Source organism: Ambystoma mexicanum, chromosome 12 (assembly GCF_040938575.1).
Source record: "Ambystoma mexicanum isolate Mex_15411 chromosome 12, UKY_AmexF1_1, whole genome shotgun sequence".
Classification (NCBI taxonomy): domain Eukaryota; kingdom Metazoa; phylum Chordata; class Amphibia; order Caudata; family Ambystomatidae; genus Ambystoma; species Ambystoma mexicanum.
This window is the reverse complement of record NC_090936.1, coordinates 524,147,340-524,164,112: the sequence shown is the minus strand read 5'-3', so window position 1 is coordinate 524,164,112 and position 16,773 is coordinate 524,147,340. Positions and strand designations below refer to the sequence as shown.

The 16,773-nt window shown below is 46.3% G+C and overlaps 1 protein-coding gene across 1 annotated transcript in view; it reads right to left on the bottom strand.

The window, feature by feature from the left end:
- Positions 1-16,773, bottom strand: part of PATL1 (PAT1 homolog 1, processing body mRNA decay factor) — a 706,345-nt gene that overhangs the window by 437,738 nt on the left and 251,834 nt on the right. The window contains exon 9 of the mRNA XM_069628825.1: positions 1,818-1,904. Within this exon, the coding sequence (XP_069484926.1) occupies positions 1,818-1,904 (87 nt within the window). The remainder of the gene's footprint in view (positions 1-1,817; positions 1,905-16,773) is intronic.

The window sequence follows — 16,773 nt, the reverse complement described above, 5'->3', positions numbered from 1 at the left end:
GTCCCAATCCACAAACTGGTTTCGGTGTGTCTGCGTGTTACTCATGAGGGGTCTGTGTGTGTGTGTGTGTGTCTGCGTGTTACTCATGAGGGGTGTGTGTGTGTCTGCGTGTTACTCATGAGGGGTGTGGGTGTGTGTCTGCGTGTTACTCATGAGGGGTGTGTGCATGTGTGTCTGCGTGTTACTCATGAGGGGTGTGTGTGTGTCTGCGTGTTACTCATGAGGGGTGTGTGTGTGCGTGTGCGTGTGCAGTCATTGGCTAGTGGGAGTTTCAACTCTTACCTGGCTTTTTGGATAAGAAGAGTACCCTGCACCGACTGGAGAAATCCTGGAAGAAAGCAAAGGAGCCAAGAATCCTGTCCAACTGAAAGACCTGAGAGGAGACCAGAGACCTGTTGGAGGAAGGCCTGGCAACCAACTTCTGCTGCTGTCTTGGTAGAGCCCCGTCTTGTTAAAGATCTCCAGCAGCCCTGCGAAGGAGCTATGACCCCCCCCCCTGGAGTTGAGGGTACATCCATTCTCCATGTCAGCTCGGAGTCCTACAAAGAACCTTCGGAAGTGCCCTTGGAATGCCCAGTAGCCGACAAGCTCAGAGTGTGGGATACCGTGCTGCAGAGGTCACTGTTCCGAGTTGAGGCCTGGAACTTTGTGGATCCTCAGCTTGTGCGCTACGAATCACCTCTGTTTAATTTCGTGATCCTAGCATCAGTAGGACCAGGAAATAGGAAGCGAAGTCTGACCACGGCAAGTGAATCCCTTTGTGCTGCTGTGCTGTGCTGTCGTCCCATCGGCACGGCCGGCACGCCGCCATCCAGTCTTGTCCTGAGAGGGGCCCTGCATCGAGTTCTTTTGCATTTTTCATCTGGAAAACCTTGCACCGGCATTAGTCGCAGACTGGAGAAGTGCGTGAACCTGAAGCCCCTGGGTATTAAGAGCTGAATGAAGCCAACGGTGGGAAAAGTGACCTCGGAACCTCTTCAGCAGACCTGCCAAGTCCTTCGAAGAACCTGAGTGCGGGGTGAGTCGTAACAAAAATTACCTGAACCCCTAACTCCCTTTTAAAAAAGTTTTGATAACTTTTATATAGTTTGGCATTGCCATTATTTGTTCGCACCAGCACTCCGAAAAGTTGGGGACACATTTGTTTGAACAACTTGTCCTCTACCACTTGGAACTGTTAATTGGACCCCAGAGACCCTACCTTCATTTTTTCCAGCCTTGCAAAACTGTAAGGAACTTTGGTAAACATTTGGGCACAAGGCCCCATACATCTTAGGGATGGGCTTCTGAAGCTAGTATTGAATTTCTGTGGACCTGTAGTGCTTACACTAATCTTAACCTTCCTTGTCAGGGGTTTGATCTGTATTTTGCCCTACTCCAGTGATGGTACATATGTATCTATTATTAGTGTTGTGTGATATTTATTTATAGCCATACAACAGTAATACTAAGTATTTTTTATAACTGAATGCCTTTGTCGAAGTGTAAATACCTGACTTTGAACTGTGTACACTCATTGGGGACCCCTTACAAGCTCACCACCTCTTGCGACTTAGCCTAGATCACTCACCCACCTACCTTGAACCGGTTTGGCTGCAGCTACCAGAGTTGTCCCTGTCAGAAAACTAGACTGACCTTCAATACATCTGTCCACCAGGCTAGAGTATAGAAAATCAGTCCTAACAGGCCTCCATTGCTAAGCACGCTTTAAGATCACCAGAATAGGATGTTGCTCACTGTGCCCCTCTCTCCTGGCTCCCATCAGTCAGTATATGAACATTATTTATTAAGTGTCATCCATGCACATCTATACTTACTTTCGATACTCCTGTCTTTGGTTTAGAAGGCGTCTGTGCTGTGGATGAAGAAATGTAGTATCTGGGCGAAACATTTGTGGCTGTGGCCTGTTGGGAAACAAAGCAAGCATGTCAACAATAATGTGTGAAAATAACATCCAACTAATAGCAAATCCTTTTTCATAGCAACTAATAGAAACATTGAAGATGCAAATTTTACTCAAGCTCTGCACTCCACTCCACCAAAACCTCCTTAGTCTAATACCTACAGTCCCTGAACAATGCAAACGTCTCTCTGGTCTCAATATGACACTGTTAAGGAGAATTATCATTTTGTATGCTTCATCCCCTCTACTAGTGAGAGCCCCAGCACTTTTTGATGGACTTCTGCAAATTATTCTTTCTATCCTGAATGAGTGGAGCCTTTTTCCACTCATTCATTCTTATGGGCTCTGTCTTCTGGAACTCTATTCTTTGTATTGTACATAATGAGTCTATTTTCCTCCCTAACTCTTAAAAAGGCATCTGTATTTTACTATTGCAGCGCAAAGCTCCTTATGGGCAGCATTGTTGAGGACCCTTAGGGTCCTCCTTTAAGATCATCTTTCTTCATCCTAGAGTAACTACAGTTCTCAAAGACAGAGACATACTTCGTGTTAGGGAGAATTCTCAGAAATGTGCCAATTCCTCTCTACCTTACAGACGCACAGCAACTTTGCTGGATTTTGAGGACTTGAATTTTTAACCTGAGAGAGTGAGACCATTTTTTCCACTCTCTCATTATTTTAATGTGATTTTGAACTCTGTTTCTTTTGGTTGTGGAGTCTGACAAACTCCATAGGCATCTTTTTACACTGTCACACAACACCTTCAGTCCAACTGGACAAAGGAATTCGAAGAAGAACTTGGAAGAGAAGCTTACTGCAACTCCTGGACCATTGGTTTGCCTGGTGAAGCCCTGCTGCAGTGCTGAAGCTCTGAATTCGCCTCGACTAGAGAAGCACTGCAAAGGACGACTTCTCCTCTTGGGTTTGTGGGACCAATCGACCCCAAGACGAACTTGACTAAAAACCATCTCTCTGCTGGCTGTACTTCCATTGCTGCTGCAGGAACCAAGTGCCAGGGGACAGGAACGCCAGAATCAAGTGCATTGATTTTAATCTGGACCCGAGCTCCGGGAAGATCCTCCAGACTTCTTCGAAGCAGGGCTGACCAAGCTTGAGCCACCTCAACAGAGCGGTAGACCACTGAAGCAAGGAAAGGCCATAAGGTGTCCAAAAACCACGGTGGTGCTATTCCTGAGAAGCTGAAACCGTCAAGTGCCGCTGATTTGAACTTTGTCCATTGCTACTGCCGATCTTCGAATTGTAGTGCAGGCGTCCCCAGACGTCCTCCCTCTTGTCTGCACGACTGAGGCCCAGGAACAAGAGGACCTGCCAGACTACAACAGGAACAGAAGCCAGCTGGAACCATTTCTTCAGACCTAAATTGTGAACTAAGGGGTACTCGCCTCTTGTGTGTGTAGCTTGCCTGTTCTCAGTTTAGACTTGCATTGGCTGACCTTTGCAGAGTTGCTTGCAGCTTTGCCCTTCACAAGCCTCCCAGCTTGTGGCGCAACAGGGATTTATTTTTCAACAAAACTCTCTATAACTTTGTGCAAGACTTTTTACTTACCTTCAAGAAGTGCCTCAGCTCCCCTAGACTTTGCTCAAACGACAATGGCTGTCCTGGATCCCTGAAGACTCTAACCTCTGACTTTGTGTTTTAACTATCCCTCCAAAAAGTCATACATACCTTACTTGTATAGCTGGGAAAGGGTTCATCTACATGGCTTTGGGGGAGCGGGGGTTCAAAAGTGCTTACCTGTTTGAGAAACTTGTTAACCATTGTCTCCTTCCCTAACCTTTTCCTTTTTGCCACAACTTCAGTAATACCATTTAAGTGTGACAAGTGATATATTAATGTCCACAGTGTCCTAACTATTGAAGTTACCTCAGGGTTTAGGAAAATCTGTGCACCATCCCAAAAGGCTATCTACTTGCTTTAATGAACTGAATGAGTGTATTTTGAAGTGTATTTTTATTGTTGCCAATTGCTCCCTTCTAAGAAGGCTTATTTTAAAACCGACTTAAATTAATAAATAATTATGTAATCAAGAAACCTTGAGTGTAAGTGTTATTTGGATAGTTGTCACTGTGAAATTATGTTGCAACCCTACAGCACACATCGACCTCTCTTGAGATAAGCCTGGCTGCTCAGTCACTCTACCAACTTGTGTAGTACAGACTTATACCAAAGGTTGGGTTAAGATGACAAGGCTGGTGTAGTCTCCCACAGGATTACTACATACAATCTTGCCCAACAGGTTGGTAGAATGCCCAACTGTCCCGAGCTCTAGAATGGGAATAGTGTCAACCATTAAACAAATAACAAACAAGTCCAAGTCAGTCTAGTCAAAATTATAAGGCCTATACTAAGAAAACCTAACCTTGCCCTACTTCTCAAAATGACAAACCTGTTAAGGGAATACAAAATGAAAATAGGGTCTCAAAAGAAACGTCAGGATGGATTAAGTAACAACTCCCTTCCCCACGTTCATATCCACGGGGTCTAGAGAGTTTCTTAAAAGGGATGGGTGGATGGCACAGTTCTATCAGTCTTGCACACTTTGGCTTACTGGTACAATTCAACAGTTCAATCTCGGGCTTCCAACTTCTGATAGTTCAATCCCTTTCTTGGGCTTCGTCTGCCTTGTCATCAATACTCTGTTCACATTCACTTTCTCAATTTCTCGCAGTTCTGCACAGGCTTCTATCTGCCGGGCTCCAGCCTGTCATCTTGGTGGGGGTTTCCCTCCCACCCGTTTTATCTTGGGTATCTTTTCACTGTCGAAAAGTTTCGAAACTACAAGGATTTTACATAGACCTCTGCATGACCACTTCGATCTCTCAACAATTTTGCAATTCACAATCGTCCTCAGCTTGTAACACCAATGCCTCTTGGTACTTGTAGTTCTTATTCTCTTTAGTTTGCCCTCTTGGCCTTTTTCAAAGTTCACATACCTCGCTTTCCTTTCATTCAACTTTCTTTCCTTATCGCAGTTACTTTCTTTCCTTTGATTCCCGCTTTAATATCTTTCAACTCATAACATTTCACAGAGACTTTCGAATGTGCGATTTTGCCTCGCAGGACCACTCTGTCACTTTGTATCCTTTCTTTCCTTTTACAATTCAGCAATTGTCCTTTCCATTCACGTTTTATCAGCACACACGCAACCTTCAACTTTCGAATTACAGTCACTTTTGCATTTACCACAAACCAGACTTTAGTTGCCCTTGATAACTCACTGGTCATGTTAATTGGTTATCTTTCATCTAATTTATGCAGCAGTCAAGGTCATTACCAACGCCTTCTCTGCTCCTCCCCAACTCTGCCGTTCACCCGGGAGGGTCGCAAGCCGTTTTCATGCAACTTGAAGATTTCTTTCCTCAGCTCACTCAGTTTCAGGCTTGGAACGCTTACGGCTTCCCGAACATGTCGATTTCTCGCCTGGCTCTCTCTCGATCTGTGCAACTGCCGAACAGTCCATTGGCCTTCCAACTTCCACAGCCTGGTTTGCATCAGCCCTGAAAGAGCTGTTCCATCTCGTGCCCATCCTCACTGTAAGGAAGATTTATAATTCCTATGAAAATCTTAACTGACTTGTCAACCCCAGAACTTTTTGCTTTTACTGGTGGATTATTTTTCCTTATAGCTCTGTGAGTGGGAACCTTCTTTCACACTCACAGAATCTTTTACTCTTTTTAGGAGTGTCAAATTTAAGACTCTCCATAATGTCTTTTGAAAGTTATCCTCCGACTAATTTTTGGCAATACGTGCCTATTGTTGCTGGGTTGCCCGAGGGCCTCCCCTCTTAACTTTCTCTGGCTAACCTTGTGAGAACTACTGTTCCCAAGAGTAGAAGGGATCTGTAGATCCCTTTCACATTTTATTAGGGGAGACCAGCAACCCCACACCTTATGTGGCGTGCTGGGGAAATACCGAGTATCCCCTTTCTCATTTTAAATATAACATTTATGTTACATGGACAAATTGACCTTTAATGGCTGGTGGCAGTGGAACTTTATTAATTCGGTGCACCTTTACCCCATGCTGTTTGCACAGCCCCGGTAAAGGCACCCATGGGTGATCATTTTACCAAAATGGCCCAGTCATCCTTTTCCGCCATTTTAGTATTTGTCCTTTCTTGTTCCTTTTCCTGACCTCCGGAGCGGGAAAATCCTTTGTGCGATTTTTACCTTAGGCAGGCCAAAACTCTGCAGCCCTTTGTCTTCCAGCCTGAATGCAAGAGTCCAGTTCAAACTCGAAGGCTGGCTGTTCCCCCTCTTCCCCCCAAAGTCTGAATGTTGCAAGGCTGTTTGTTTGGCTGGGTTCCTGTACAAAAGTCTGAACCTGGAAGCAGAAGAGGTAGTCGACCACTGGAACTAAAACCGAAGAGGAAAATAGAATTCACGGCTGAAACTATTTCCAGTGACCTGAGAGCTTGCTGTGTAACCGGAGCCTGCTGGAGCCCTTCCTTCCAATCGACCTGGTGACTCAACGATAACCCCAGCCCAGAGCCTGGCGAGAACCACTAGACTCAAGAAGACATGCATTTTGAGCCATCCCACGCGGTGCTGCGACCTTGCGGGTTGCAATACTCCAATACACTGGGACCTCGAACCATTGTGCGGTGCACTGTCTTCCGAATTTTGTGGGAGCTCTGTGGTATTCCGGCTGCATCTCCAGAGGCACGATTTGAGTCGGTTAAGCCCCCTCACCAGAGTGCTGGACCTTGCAAACGATGAGAATAGGACCAGCGATATTCAGTCTTCTCTGCTCCTGAAAAAGGCGCATCCAGTCGCAAAGAAAATCTTGCTTAGAGCCTTCCCTGTGATCCTTGCTGCAAAAGTCCTTCCAGTGTCCTGTCTTCGGTCTTCTTAATGAAGGAATTCAACGACAGGGTTTTGGGCTACAGATACTGAAGTTCTCCTGCTGGAAAATCATCTTCTGTGCCGAGGTACTGTGCTGGCTTGGGTATTTACTTACCTTAAGTCTCTTGTGATTCCTGTGTAGTTTTGGTATGTTTTCTGTGATTGGTAGGCCTCTGGTCCAGTTCACCCAGGCCCACTGCTGGAATCCTCCTAAGGTGCCGTCTGTGAAGCCCCTGAAACCCCAACTAACTCTAAAAGTAAAGTACTCACTTGTTCTAACAGTCTTCCTGAGGAACTCTCACTTTTTCTACTTGAGACCCTAGTGACCCCCCCTTTCTGCCATTGAGAACACTCATGCTCTCATGTGCAGAAGGGGGGGGGGTCACATGCGCATGAGTGCGCAATAACCGATAATACAATAACATTGTCCTTTCCCTTTCTAATGTTCTTACAAATGTAACCGCAAACAAACACAAAAGTCAAATTGCCCTTTGACGTGTAAGTGTTCTAACGTAAATGCCTGAAGTATTTAAAGTGATTATGGTGTAAATATAATAAATATATACTTTTCATACAATTATAAGTGTAAGTGCTTCTTTGTGTGCCTGTCTAGCTAAGATTCAGTGTACTTACCTACAGTTCACATCTTCCTCTTAAGATCAGCCTGACTGCTCTGCCACTCTACCAAGTTCGTGAGCTAGTACAGACTGATAATAAGAGTTGGGGGATCTACAAACCACTGGGATAGCTTCTTAAAGTCTCACTGCCCTAAACTCCCCTAACACAAACAGACGTGCAACATTCAAACTTTGGGGGGTTGGCAGTCCTTTCAGGACAGAAAGTCTCCCAGTTTCAACTGGATTCTCTCAGGCAGGCTGGACGACAAAGGGGTGCAACATTAAGACAACTTCCTCGCTTCCTGCCTTCACAGACACTCTGGAGCCTGGGCGGGCTTGACCGAGGTCTGCCGCCGAAGATAAAATGGATACAAAGGATTTTCCTGCCATGGAGGTCAGGGGAAGGAACAAGAAAGGACAAGGAACACTAAAATGGCGAAAAAATAAATTGAGCCATTTTGGTAAAATGGGCATCCTTGGGTGCCTTTACCGCAGCTGTGGAAACCGCCACGATAAAGGTGCACTGAATTTGTAAGAAGGTTCACTGCCACCAGCCATTAAAGTGAAGCTTGTCCCTATTATAGAATTGTTACAGTGCTAGAGAGAAAGGGGATACATTTATTTTTTATTTATTTTATTTATTGATAGCGCCCAGGACACGCAGGTATCATGGAACTAATGAGTATAGAAACATTCAGAGCATCCAGGCAAGTACATGGTTTTTCGGTATCATTATGGTTACAGACAATCCGTTATGGAGGACAGCATAATGACAGATACAAGGTTTTTTATGCATCGTTATGGTTACCGACGATCCATTATGGAGGGCAGGAGGCCAATTAGTTGAATAGAGCCGTTTTGACTTTTTTGCAGAAAGTCAGTAGGAGGGTTCTTCTTGGATGGAGGCGGGGAGGGCGTTCCAAAGGGTGGGAGCGATGATAGTGAAGTTTGATCCTCCTGCTCTTTTTCTGATGAATCTGGGGGTGGATAGTGACCTGGTTGAGGAGGATCACAGGTTGCATGTATGGGATTTTTTAGAGATACAATGGGAGAGATAAGGAGGGGCTGTGCTGTGGAGACAACGATGCATGATGGATAATATCTTGAACTCAATGCAAGCCTTGATTGGAAGCCAGTGAGCTTCGCGCCTAATTTGGGAGATGCGATTGAGCGTTTCAGGCCCTACACTGCTCTGATGGCATTGTTTTGGATCAATTGTAGTTTATTGATGTTTTTTGCTGAGGTGCCTGCGAGGATTGCATTGTAATAATCTAATTTGCTGCCAATGATGGCTCTGGCTAGCATGAGGCAGTTGTTGGTGGGAAGAAACCTTCTGTATAGGTTGATGAGTTTTGTCTAGTATGTTGCAGACAAGGCTATGGTTTCGATATATTTGTGCATGTGGAGTTCTGAGTCGAGGTAGACCCCTAGTGTTTTGACATGGGGTGAGAAGGGGGTGATGTTCCTGTTGAAGTTGGAGAAGGCAGGATCCAGGTGTTTGAGGCGGTGCAGAGAGCTGACAATGAGCAGTTCCGTATTGTCATCATTCAGACAGAGATGGCGATTAGCCATCCAAGTCTGAATGATGCTGTAGACAAGATTGATGCTGGCAGAGTCAAACTCATAGTTGGCAGCGAGTTTGAGGAGAACCTGCGTATAATCAGCAGAATTTGTGCATGGGATGTTGAGACTGTTCAGATGATCGAAGAGGGGCTTGGTGTACATGATGTACAGTGTGGGAGGTAGGATCCTTGTGGTACCCCGTAGGAGATTGGGATGCGGTCAGCTGCTTCCGCACCAGTGAAGACTCTAGAAGTTGGCTCGCTCAGGAAGGATTTGATCCAGTTGGCGGCTTCGGGGGAGAGGTTGAAGGTGTTAGTGAGGTGGTGACAGAGGATATTGTAGTCGACGAGATCGAAGGCTGCCGAGAGTTCCAGCAGGACGAGGATGGCAAGGTCCCCATGGTCACGGATATGGTTGAGCTGAACCTTCCGATCGAGGCGGGTGGATTCTGTGCTGGGTCTGAACCCTGACTGGCGAGTGCCAGGTAGGTTATTAGTTTCTAGGTGAGATTAGAGTTGTAGGTAGACTGCGCGGTCCAGAATTTTCAGGAGGTAGGGTACTGCTGTGATGGGACAGTAGTTTGTAGGGAGGGTCAAGTCAAGTGAGGGTTTCTTTAGAGGGGCGTTACTCAAGCTTCCTTTATGGAGCTGGGCACTGTGCAGGAGTTGAAGGAGGCGTGGATACATTAAGTAATGATGGGAGCGAGGGGTTCTGCACACAGCTTAATGAGGTGGGCTGGGCAGATGACAGCAGTGCAGTTCGAAGCTTTAAGGCGTTGGATGGTGGTAAGCGTATCTGTCTGGGAGACCGTGTGGAAATGGAAAGAGGGGGAGGTGGGTGTGATGCGAGTGTGGCCATTGTCTTTGGCAGAGGAAAGCAGGGATTTCTTGAGGACAGTTTTGTCTCTGGGGATAAGTGTTTTGTTTGCTAGGGTAGATTGAATAAGGGAGCACCATGGATTGTCTTTGGCAAAGGGGGAGGTGGGGGCTTAGGGGTGAACAGGGGTTTCAAGCAACTTAAGGATGTTAAAGAGTTCTCATGTGTTTTAGCTGGATTAGTTTATTTGGGTGTTAGAGATGCTCGCTTTGTTCTTGATTATGGCGGTTTTGTAGGAGGCAGCAGTGTTGTTGAAGGCCTCTTTGTTAGAGGGGGTAGGATTTTTTCACCAGGTGTGTTCTTTGGAACGCTTCAATTTGCAGAGCGATGATACCTCTTCAGTGAACCAGTTGTAGCGGTGTTTTTAAAAAAAAAAATGTATTTTCGTTTTGAGGGGGGCATGCAAGTCTAGAGTACTGAGGAGTGTGGTGTTGTCAACCTTGAGAATGGCTTTGGGGTCAAGGCTATCGGGCCAAGATTTGAGGGATGCACAAATGGTCGGCTCCAATTGACGAGCTGGAGGTAGATCTGTCTTCGGCCGGGGCCTCCCTTTGGAACTGCCTCCCAGCCACCTTGAAACTTGAGGAGAACCATCTACGGTTCCGGAAGCTCCCCAAGACCTTCCTCTTCGCTTCTGCCTTCGCCCCGCTTCTCCCCTGCTGATCTGCCTTTTTCCCCTCGGCACTCTGCACCTGGCCACCTTCTGCCCTTCAGGCCCAGGTACCTGCTCACCCTGCCATCCTCCTGCACTGCCTCTGGGCCACTCCTTGCACTGGGGCCTGTGTCTGTACCCATACAGTTCCCCACCCACTCTTGTTCTGCACTTATCAGATACTCGCTATCTGACTAACCTAGCACCTTGGCCTCTTATAGGCTGCACTACCACTGCTAACACTATTTCATTATTTATGTGAATCACGGAATGATCAGTTCAACGTACCGGGACAATGGATGTGACTTGGATGGGAGTGCTGAGGAATAGGATCCAATCAAGGATCCAGCCTTTGGCATGTGTGGGGGTGGAGGCCGCCTGTGTAAAGTTGATCTCAAGTACAACTGTGGTGAGGGCGGTAGACTTCACATCTGTGGGGTCGTTATAACCTAGGTTGAAGTCACCCAAGAGCACAAATTAAGTGTTGGGCTTCAGGAAGGGAGCAATGTAGAGGGGTATGTCGGTGACTGGGGTACCGAGGTTGTTGGGTTGGCGATAGAGGAGGAGGATGTTGATTATACTTTGCGGGTTAGGCTCGATTTTGGTATGGAGGAGTTTGTAACCTGGCAGGGGCCGAGAGGGGAGGCGCCGATAGGGATGAAAGCTTTAGAGATGATGGTGACCACCAACTTGGCTTTCAGCTCCGTCAGACCCGAGGATAAAATATCCCACGGGAAGGGCGAGAGGGAAGGGCCAGCTGCCTCGTGCAGCCATGTTTTAGTGAAGGCAAGTATGTTGAGGTTGTTGTCGAGTAGGTGGCTGTGTATGACAGGTGCATGGGCGCAGATGGAGCATGCATTGATGAGGGCGCAGGCAAAGTCGTCTGGCTGGTGATGGGGTTGGCATCAGGTGGGCCAGAAGAGGTCTTAACAGGGTGTAGGTTCGGGTGCGAGATAAGCCTGATGGTTTGTGAGGAATTGTGGGTGTTGGTGCAGGGTGGTGGTTTGTTGATGGTGGTACAGGAGCAGAGGCGCTGTAGTCTGGAGTCGCCTGTGCAGGTGTAATCCTTAATGAGACAGGGCCGGGACGTGCTGGGTTTGTGGGGCCGTAGCAATCTTATAGCATAGGTTATGCATTGCACAGGTAACGTAGAAAGCATTGAAAACATGATGCAAGCGGTCTACTGGCAGATTGTACTGTGTGCCTATACTGATGAATGTAATACTTGCACCAGAGTGCGGTATAGCAACTAGAGGTAAGCTGGTGCAGGCATATGGGGTCAGAATGAACATGGCTGAAGCCAGGAATGAAGTTGCGAGGAGTTCCTGCGGGATGGTAGAAGGTCCAAGAGTCTGGTTTGGTGAGGAGGGTCGCTGTCTTAAGTTGTGACGCACAGCACGGCAGCCTCTAGAAGGTGGGTGGGGGAGAAACGCCATGGCGTGTCACGATAGGAGGAATGGGGAAGAGGAGCCCGTATTTGGGCACATAGATGGAGTGGCCCATAGCAGTGATTGTAGGAAGCAGATCGGTAGGAGCAGGGTGTTGAAATAACTGAGTTGGGAGGCGTTGAGTAAGAATTGGTGCAGTCACACTTTGTGAGACTAAACAAGACTTACCTGCTTGGTATTAGGTAACCCATCTTTTGGTATAGGTCTGTACTACACAAGTTGGTAGTGTGACCGAGCAGCCAGGCTCATCTCAAGAAGGGGTAAATGCGAGCTGTAGAGCTGTACAATTGAAATTCATAAATACAAGTAACACTTACACTCAAGGTTTCAGTGATAAATAGTATTTAATGTCACTTTTAAATAAGCATACTTTCAAAAGGCAAAAGATTGTAACAATACGAATAAACTTTGAAATTACTTTTCAGAATCAAACAAGCCAGTGAATAATCTTTGGATATGCTTCATACACTTCTTCTACACCCGGACGTGACTTCAATCACAAGGGTAGTATTTGCATTTTATATATTACACTGTTATACTTTGCAGATTCAGAGTTGCAGAAAGGAAAGGTTAAATGAAGTAAAAAGGTTACAACAGTTTCACAGAAAATGTGAGGACAACTTAAATCCTCGAATGAAGTATAGATAAGCCTTTCCCAGCAGTACCAGTATACAACAAGCTACCACCTATGAGGGACAAACAATATCAAAGTCAATGGATTTAGAAGAGTGCCTTTTCGGAGACAGGACAGCCAAAGTCAATTGGAACACAGTCTTATGGATCTGATGCCCTTCTTGGATCAAAGTTTTGCACACAGTTACAGAGTTCAGAAAAATCACTTGCAGGGCCACAATCTGTTAAGCCTGTGAGAAGGGAACTGGAATCAACTCCAAACAGGTAAACCAATGCAGTTCTCAAGTGAGAAGAGCGCGGTTTACGGCAATAAGCTAAGTACCCTGAGCCTAAACAGTACCTCTTGTTAAAAGAAGAGTGGTCCAGGTGGATTTCGTCTTGCTACAGCGATGCAGACCATGGTTCCTGAGCCTCAGTCATGGGGACAAGAGGGAGGCTGTTTGGAGGGCTCCTGCGGCAGTACTTGGGAGGTTGTCGGCAGCTACGGGATCTTTTTGGTTCAGCTGCACTTTGCGGTTTCAGCGATTAGCAAACAGCACTGATGCGGAACAACAGACACCGGTTGAACTCTCTTCACTCCCTCGGTCCTGCACTCTGGCGAGGGGACTCTGGATCTGGGGGTCCTGAGGAGGCTCCTGGTGCTTTTAACTGGATTCGTTCTGTGGCAGAGGTTGCACTCTACTATGGACACTCGACCCCTGAAACTGAGCGGCACAGCAAGTCGGGGATGGTGGTCCAGTGGAGTTTGTCTCAGGGTTAGATGGTGCCACTAACCCATGGGGAGAAGTTGTTCCTGAGGAGCTTCTCTTTCGAGGTGAAAAAGGAGGAAGGACATCAGCAGGGCTTCACCGGGCAATTCAAAGGTCCAGGAGGTTGCCGCAAGCTTCTTTCAAAGTTTCTTTGTCAGGTGTTTCTGCCAGTGGTTGACTCTGCCTGTAGTTCCCAAAACTCTCACCTTTTAAGCAGGTTTCTCCCATTCATGCACAGCCTAGGCTGTCCATCGGCGTGGCTGTCCTGAATGGACAGCCAGCCAGCCAGCCAGCCAATCAGGACTAGTTTCATTCAGGCATTCCTAGAGACAAAGGACAGGGGAGTTTCAGGTCCCTCCCTCACATCCTGTCCTTCCAGACACACTGGAGCCAGGGGCAGGCTTCAGGGCTGAAGCCCTCCAAAGGCAATACAAAAAATAGGCTCAAAACTGTCAACTCTGTTAGGCAGAATTGCATGCAGTACCCTCTGGGACCACCACATACAATTAGGACTACAGGTCTAAGCAAATAAAACAACCTTTGGTATAAGTCTGTACTACACAGTTGGTGGTAGAGAGCTGAGCAGCCAGGCTTATCGCAAGAGGGAATGTGAGCAGTACAAGGATGTTACACAGAGGTCTTACAATCACAGTGGTTCAAGTAGACACTTGCACTCAAGGTTTCTTGATAAAACACTTATTAGTTTATTACAAATTCATTTAGAAAACATTCACTAGAAGGAGGCAACTTAATATTATACACAAATATACTTCAATACCAAACCAATACATTTGAGTAAATTAGGCTCCCCTGAAATAGGAGCAAAATGGCATTTGTTACTTTCAATGGGAGTAAAAAGGCACAGGTTAATAGAATAGATCACAAATACTTTCTTAGGCAGTGCAAATAGTTTTAGTTCGCTAGAGGACTTGATGCAGTTCCATAGGCCTAGGCCAAAGTCAATGGACTAGTGTCTTGAATATGAAAGAGCAGTTCTTGTAGTAAACGGTAAAGTCTTTGCCAATGTTCTCAGAAGTCGTTTGTATGAAAAAAATCATATGTTGGGTCACAAGCTGATTAGGCCTGCAAGTTGGGAAAGTTCCACAAACTTTCACCGCAAGAGAGACGTTCTTTCAATCGGGTTGGCACTGTACCGTAATATGAAGCAAAAGATGCAGCTGAAGATGTTGGTTCCTGGCAGTTCCTGCAGATCTCACTGTTCCTGAGCCTCAGTCATGGGGACAAGAGGGAGGATGTCAGGGGACTCCTGCGCTGCGCGGGATCATCGGAAAATGCTGACAAAACTGAGTCACTTCGGTTCGAGTAGCTGTCATCAAGCACACAAGCTGGTGTCCTTCCCCTTGGTGAATCCTAACCAGCTCCGAGAATGGTATCCAGGTGGCTTACGAGTTGATTGTTCCCACTAACGCAAAGGAAGAAGTCGTCCTTGAAGTTGACCTGCAGCAGGGCTTCACCTGGCAAACCAACGGTCCAGGATTTGCAGCAGCCGTCCTCTTCCAGCTAGTCTTCGTTTCTTTTGTTCCAGTGGTCGACTCCGCTTTCCAGTTCAAGAGACTCGCCTTTTAAACAGTTTTCTCCCATTCATTCCAGCCTAGCTGCCACTCACCCAGCAGGATGGCTGTCTTTGCCGGACAGTCAGTCAGCCAATAATGGCAGAGTGCATTTGGGTCTCCTAAGAGACTAAGCACAGGGAGTTTCGGGCACCTCCCTCTCTTCCTGCCCACCACAGACACTCCGACGCCAGAGGCAGTCTTCAGTCCTGAAGCCCGCCAAAGGCATAGAAACAACGGGACCAAACCTAGTTTGGCGCACAGAGACAAACTCTAGAAGGACCTTTCCAAAATAAATTGGTGAAAAAAGAAGACTGGGACCCGTTTAAAAAAAAGGGGCTTAAGGCACCATCTTGAAAAACATGGTTCCTGTGATTTGTAGCCACCGGTGTTCGCGGTCGGGAACAATCATGGTAGTTTGTTGTAAAACCACTGCCACCAGCCATTTCGATCGAAAAGGCTAGCATTTGACTGCTACATGAGTTTCTAGACACACGGGATAGTAGGTAGCCCCTCCAGCACTCTATAGGAAGAAAGCGTGTGCTGGGTCTAGGAATTTAAAAAGACTAGTAAAATCAATTTAACCTTACATTCTCTGGGAAACAGTAGTTTATCCCAGAGAAGGTATTTAAACCTTTGGACAGCCTAAAAGGCTTCCCTGTGTCACTGCACATAGGGTGTTGTTTGACACACATGAAAAGATGATGCCTATGGAGTTGTGTAAAACTCCATAACTAAAGAAAATAAACACAGAAAACAACCATAATTAAAAAGTTCAAATTCCCAAAGTCCAGCAAAAGAGCTGGCGGTCTCTAAGGTAGAGGGGAATTAGCACATGTTGAGAATTCTCCCTAACAAACTTGCAGTGTAAAAGCCAAGAAAGACCTCACAAACGGAAAATGTCAAAAAAAGAAGACAGGCCATTTTGACAAAATGGTCACCCATGGGTGCTGTACTGCAGCTGAGTGTTCAGCCTGTGGTAGGAAGGAACAGTGGTAGGAAATATTAAACCACTACAACCAGCCATTTAAATTAGCAAAGGTAACATAAAAAATGTTACATGAGAACGTAGGATAAGGGGCTACTAAGTACCCCCCCCCAGCACTCCACATAAGATGGTGTGTGCTGGACCTACAAAGAGAAAAGGTAAGTAAAGGTGTGGCCCTAATAGTCAAAGAAACACTGAAGGCTAGACAAATTAAATCCATCGCATCTAAGAACTTTGATGCCCTATCAGTAAAAATCTCCTTCACACCTAACGACACCATGACAATGCACCTTATCTACCGGCCTCCAGGCCCACTCCTGAACTTCCAAGCCGACATTCTACACTTCATAGGTAACAACCTCAAACCAAATACTAAAGCCATACTCCTAGGAGACCTGAATCTCGAATTCAATGACACAAAAGACAAAACACAGCAAAACCTTTGCTAAAGCCCTTCTGGACTTACAATTCATCCAGAGAGTTGACTCTGCCACTCACACTAAAGGCTGCATACTAGACTGGTTAGTCGACCACAACTGTAGGGTAGATATCAGCTCAAACACCCCACAACCATGGACCGATCACCAACGTCATCCACTTCTACATCCCAACGAATGCAGCAATTAACCTTCCCATGCCAGCTGCCCTAGCCAGATCTAAAAAACTACTCACTAAAGAGAGAATTTGCCCACTCCTAGAAGTCTCAGCATTGGCATCATCCATCTCTAATAACCCCAAAGAACTAGTCGACCTTTACAACACCACTATTAAAGAGGTCATCGACACAATTGCCCCATTAGAGACCAAAAAAACTAAAAAAAACTCTTCCACGCCAACTCATGGTTCAACCAAGACCTACGAGACCTAAAAACACTCAAAAGACATGCTCTTAAAAAATGGCAATCCT